Source organism: Sinocyclocheilus rhinocerous, unplaced genomic scaffold, assembly GCF_001515625.1.
Source record: "Sinocyclocheilus rhinocerous isolate Xijiao unplaced genomic scaffold, SAMN03320098_v1.1 scaffold754, whole genome shotgun sequence".
Lineage (NCBI taxonomy): Eukaryota > Metazoa > Chordata > Actinopteri > Cypriniformes > Cyprinidae > Sinocyclocheilus > Sinocyclocheilus rhinocerous.
Window position 1 is genome coordinate 394218 of NW_015658045.1, and position 6388 is coordinate 400605.

Below are 6388 nucleotides of genomic sequence, written 5' to 3' on the forward strand. Positions count from 1 at the left end.
GTTCATTTCTTGTTTATTTTTCTTTTGTTTTGGTTTATACAGATTTGACAGTAAAGCACTAAGCTTGAGTTAAGATGCATACAAAATTTATTTTTATTAACAACAGTAACATGTGCAAAATCTAATTTTTATATAGAAAATTTATATATTCCACTCTTATTAAATTTACCATTATTCTTCTAGTATATGGAACTGACCAACTTCAGTGATTATGTGTGATTTAGTAGCAAATTGAAGAAAAATTTGTTTTTCAAGGCACTTTGTGACTTCATACATAAAAAAGTGTAAAATTCTGACAAAATCTGATTTCTGGATGATTTGATATTTTATAATAGTGATTTTATCATTTCAAAATATAGAGAAAAAGTAGAAATGAATGATTAATAAGCCAATAAGTGCTCCTCTGCTGCAGTACTGGTTATAATTGTGATTTGATGTATTTTTTTTAATTTTACATAAGTGTTTGTTTACTACAAAGTATATTTTGGTCATCCCATTAAAAATAACATTCAAACTAGATCATTTTAGAGCTTTAAAGTACCGGAAATAGTTGTGTGAAATGCTTGAAAGTCATTGAAAAGTGCTTGAATTTCTCTCAAAAGGTTGTACAAACCCTGAAATGAATGATGTAATGCATTCGATTATTTCTACCACAACACCATGGTTACAGTGTGGTTACCATTTGGTCGCAGTCTGGAGCCCTGTAAAGCCACATGAAGTGTTGCATGTATTCTTCGTGCAGATGATTGATTTTGTAAATTTTACATAACAACATAATGTTGTCAGAATAAAAAATGGAATTCTCAACCAGTGAGCAGGCAGTGCAGCAGCGCCTACGATAATATCGTAACTGTTGTTTTAACGATGTGTCCCAAAAAAGTTTTTCTATGTATGGAAATTGAAAATTAATTGTGACTTCATGTATCAAATCAAATTGTGAGATCCCAAATGTTTCCCATCCCTATTTTAAACAACATTTTTTCATTCAGTGCTGTTTTTTCATTCAACTCACTTTGGTTTGGAACAGTCTCTGAAAAGCTACCCTACAATTTCACTCTAATGACCAACATTAATAACTAATTACCAAGCATCAAACAATCAACAGCATATAAATCAGACGAGCACCTTGGGCAAAATGCCAAGCCACATCTGAATGACTGCTTTCATCACAATCACATACAAACACTCTCAGCCAAACCTAAAAACCCTCAGAAGCAAAAGCTTCTAATTGTATGAACTTTAATACAACCGCATGAGACCTTTCAATCATCTCCATTCATACTGCTTACTGTGGTAAAAATTAATTAATTCTATTTACAAATGTATTCTTACATCATCCCACTGTCTTGTTGTCCAATGAGAAGACAGAAGTAAGATGTCAGTAACCTCCCACTTTTTGGGTGCATTTGGTTCCTAAATATGTTTTTTCTGTTCATGTTCTCCATAAGGATTTATGAATTTAGTATTATTTATATATTATGTATTAATATTTTGAATTTGCTTTTATTTTTTATTTTCAGTTTTAATTTTAGTTTAATTTTTAGTCATTTTGTTATGTTCTTTTGTCATTACATATATATATACACATACATACATACATACATACATACACACACACACACACACACACACACACATATATATATATATATATATATATATTTAGCGTTAGCTTATTTTTTATTTTAGTTTTAATAATTTTAGTAAGTCAGCATAAACTTAAATTTTATTTAAATTAGTTGCCAAAGCAACATTTCTCATTTTCGTTTGTTTTTAATCTAATATTTATATATTTTTTAGTGTCAGCTTTATTTCAAATACTGAAAAATGACTTTTAATAGTTTTAGCTAACAGAAAAAGGATAAACGAGTTTTAAAGAATCAGAAAAAGAGATCTAAGCTATGAACTAAACCAAACAGCTTTGAAATTAGTTACAGCATTACCAACTTTGATTTGAATCTAAAATGTATTTGAAAATCGAAAAAAGCTGAAATTACAAGACTACATATACAAAGTCATGAACTGCACATCCCATGATGCACTGTGAATGATGTAAACAAATACAAATGGTACAATATTAAACTACTGACTAAACGTCAACATGCAATTGAATAAAATACGACATATTTGAAGTGTATTACAAAATAATAAGCAAGGCTTGTAAGTTTTTGTTACAAATAAATTTCTGCAGAGAATAAATAAATGGGATTTTTACTTCCAGAACCTATACTGCTTAAGAAGATCTTAAACAAACCTAAGACAACATCTCTCAACAACGACTGCAACTTAAGACCGCTGAACTAGCGGGTCGCCTCTGAATCTCTTCAATAGATGCACGTCTCCTCGTCTTTGTGTTCCTTCCTGATTAAACAACATCTAGTTTTTCTCTGCAGGTCTGTCTATATCTACATCTTCTCAGATGAATTTTGAGGGAATAGTTTGAGTGAACACACTTTTTCTCCCCATAACTATCTTTCCATCTGGTCCTTGTTTAAACCAACCAATCAGAGTTAAGCAGCCAGAGAAGGCTCCCATTTCAAGGCCTGTGTGTGTTGGACTGTCATTCTATCTGGATGTACGGGGTGTGCTAGTGAATATATATGTGTGTGTGTATGTTGGAAAGAGAGTCCTATTTCTGTGTTTCTGTGTGTGTGTGTCCACAAGCATGAGTCTGTGCAGTAATATACGCCTGTGCGTTGTTAAGTACAGGTTATGAATTTCAGCTGTGGAGCCTCGTAAATATTCCATTACATGAAGCGGTAATGACAGAGCCGAATTCGCTGTTATGACATTGAACTTAAATACAAGAGACAGACAGACAAACTTAAGTAAACACACACTTCCACAGACGCTTTAACTCTGCAACTAAATCATTTAGCAGCAGATTGGAAATAAGTAAAGCAGCAGTGCGAGATCACTCATTCACAGACCCACTGAATTCCACAGAAAGCTCAGCAGATTTCCGCAGAAATCGAACACCCTTCATTCACAAAATTTGACATGCCACGCAACCTTTGCAAGTTTGAATTAAATACGAAAAATATATTGTATGTGTATTGTATAGTTTTTATGTGGATAGTAGTTGGGCTGCACGATTTGGGTGAAATAATTTAATTGCGTTTTTTTTTCCCCCAATAAAAATTTGACTGCAGTTTAAAATGTGATTTAAAAAAATGCAGATTTATTTCAATTAATAATGCATGCCTACCTAATAGGTCTGCATGGTTGCTACATTTGTAACATGTGTATTTCCATATAATTTAGTATGTACACATCAATGTGAATACCTAGTGAGCGATCCTTGGTCTGGTTAGTAGAGCGAACCACGGGCAGACTGGCACGAGACCGGGAGCCTCGGGTGAAAGCGATAGGCATGTCGCACTCAGACATGACCTCCAGAACATCTAGAGAGACCAGTGAGCCGTGCTCCAGCTGATCCACAAACACAGGGACTGGACTCGGACACGCCACACTCTGCTTAGAGCCTGTCTGTAGAAGGAAAAAAAAAAGTTTAAATAACATGCAGGATTTGATGATACATAATTAGTGCAATTCCTCAAAACCATCTTTGGCTTCTCTGAATAACAGATCATACCAACTTCAAATGTTCAGTCTGCTTTTTAGGACAGTGGTTGGTTCAAAGTGTCCCACTAGCACAAACTAGCTTGATAAAACCATTTTGATGAAAATATATCATACAAGCTTAAGATGGTTTGTAACTGGTTCAAAGTGGTTTACCATCACAAACCAGCTCGATAAAGTCGTTATTGTCTACTGTGCTGTAGAAAAAACAGATCATACCAGCTTGAGATGGCCAGACTGTTTTTAGGACATGGCAGGTATTCTTTAGCTGGTTCAAAGTGCTCTACCAGCACTAACCAGCTTGATAAAGATGATCTACCAGGTCAATCTCTGTGCCACCAACTAGTAGACCAAAATCAGGGTTGTCCATCTTTGTCGAGCAGCTTATGACCATCTAGACCAGTCAATGGACAGGATACACTCTTAAAAATAAAGGTTCTTGATTGGGATTAATGATTTCATGAAGAACCTTGACATCGATGGAAACTTCCTACTGCACAAAAAGTTCTTTATAGTGGTTCTTTATATATATATATATATTTTTTTTTTATATACATATATATATATATATATATATTTTTAGAACAAATTATTCTTCTATGGAATCACTGTGAAACCTTTGTTTTTTGGAACCTTTATCTCTAACAGTGCAAAACCTTGTAAAACCATCAGAAGCTGGTTTTAGCTGGATTTCCAACAGGGTTTTCTTCACTACATGCATGAAACTTGAACCACTCATTGTGACCAAAGCATAATTTGTATGAATACATTAACATTTTCTGAAACACACACCGCACATTTAATTTAAAGCGACAGCCGCCGGTCAGCTGTGAAGACTGCAATCAGTCATGCAGATCAGACTGACTACATACACCAAAAACTAGATTCAAAGTGTGTCACGGTGCGTGCGGGGAGATGAAGCGAGGACTCAAGTGCAGGAGGAATGGTTATTTATTTTGATAATAATAAAATGAAACAAAAACAAACTCAAACCACCCCGAGGGGGAAAAACAGACAGGCAGGCCTAAAGCTGCACCACATGCAGACACAAAACACACACAATGAGAAATGACGGATCAGCACAGGATGACAGACACAAGGAGAATAAATGGGAACCAAACGAGGAGGCTAACGAGGGAGACACAGGTGGAGCAACTTAAACTATAACGAGGTAACAAGATGGGAGGGGCAAGACAATAGACAGGAGAGAGCACATGGCAACAGACAAACACAACACAAGCCATGTGCTCACAGAACACAATCATCTGGTGGCCCTCCTGGGCACACCCGCTGAAGACTGTGACAAAGTGTACACATAATTTATACATCAAAGGCAGTATGGACATGCCTGTATATATCAGTACAGTCAGTTTATTAGTTTCAGATGAATAAGTTTTTCCATGTTAGGTGATTGTGTGGTATTGTTAAACACACACATGCGGAACACACACTTTCATCCGTGCTTGTACTGACTCTGCGTGAACCAACGTTCTGGATTTTCAGCAGATATCTTTGAATATCTATCTCAGAGTGCAGAGCGGACAACATCCCCTGAAATAACTATTAGGACAGAGAGAAAGAGATACATAGTATGAAGACAAAAAAAAAAACATTGATGAAGAACATATGCATAATAGAACAGAAAATGTGGAATTCAGCAGAGAGGAATGATGTTCATGCTTGAAAATGCCCACACAAACCCACAGCAGCTGATGAGGATCTTCACTCTAAACATTTTATAACCTTAAAAATGTGTTTTATAAGTACTTCCTCCAAAAAAAAGAGGTGTGGAGAAGTATGTGACAGTCCAGACTCCTGCCAAGCACTTATGGGCCATTACGATAGCCAAGAAAAGGACCTGAGATGGTAAATGATGTGTCAGGGGTCACAAACTAAGCATATTGAAAGCTTTCATTCTTCATTTACCCCTACAAAAGAAACATGTTCTAATTCATTTTAACAGCTTTTGAAGAATAATAGTTTAAGTGAATTTTAAATTTAAGGAAATTTGTTTTCTCAAACGTCATTCATCCACATATTCAAACATGTCATATTTGTTTACAAGCCATTCAGGAACTACATCAAGGTGAGTAAATTATGACATATATTCATTTCTGAGCAAACAACAGGAATCCGTTTCAGCCAAATACATTTTAAAATAAGTCATGACAACTGATACAAAGAGCTTTTGATATTTAAATCGGCTGATGCATCATTAAAAGTCAACAAATGTATGAAAGAGCAGATCTCCTGACACTGAAACACCCACACACCTGTGGTTTCTTGTAATTTAGATGTTTATTCATCTCTTTGATATGAGGTAGCAAAAGAGAGAGTTTGAACTAAACCAGATGAAACCGGATCAGAACTTTCCAGACCACAGCAAAGTGTCCTGGGGTTCTTTTGAGGGCAGGAGGTGGGAAATTAGATCCACAACCACCAACACGATGATTTTCAGAGGGCACGCACAAAACAGGAGCTGTCAACCGACTGATGACAATAAAAGCTCAAGGGTGTGTTTGTGCCTGTGTGAGTCACCACAGGTTAGCTTCTATTCTCAAACCTTTTCTATAATTAGTTTAATGCTGCAGTTCGTAAGTTTTGTCTCTTTGTCACCATCTCTGTTTGAAAACCTGTAATTGCAGCTGTGTGCGGAATTGTCTAGCTTGCGTGGGTTGTGCGGCGGCACGGCTCCAGCGCGGATGAATCTATGTTATGAAGAGTATGTGTGGCAGTCAGTCACCGTACCGGTGTGGATATTTACTGTACTTCGCAATCACAGATTCTAGCCTACGTCTTGGAATAT

At 36.0% G+C, this 6388-nt stretch overlaps 1 protein-coding gene across 1 annotated transcript in view; it reads right to left on the minus strand.

Annotated features, from left to right (window-relative positions):
* kiaa1217 (KIAA1217 ortholog) overlaps positions 1-6388 on the minus strand; it is a 97384-nt gene that overhangs the window by 35438 nt on the left and 55558 nt on the right. Inside the window, 1 exon segment of the mRNA XM_016530254.1 lies at positions 3288-3489. Coding sequence (XP_016385740.1) covers positions 3288-3489 — 202 coding nt within the window.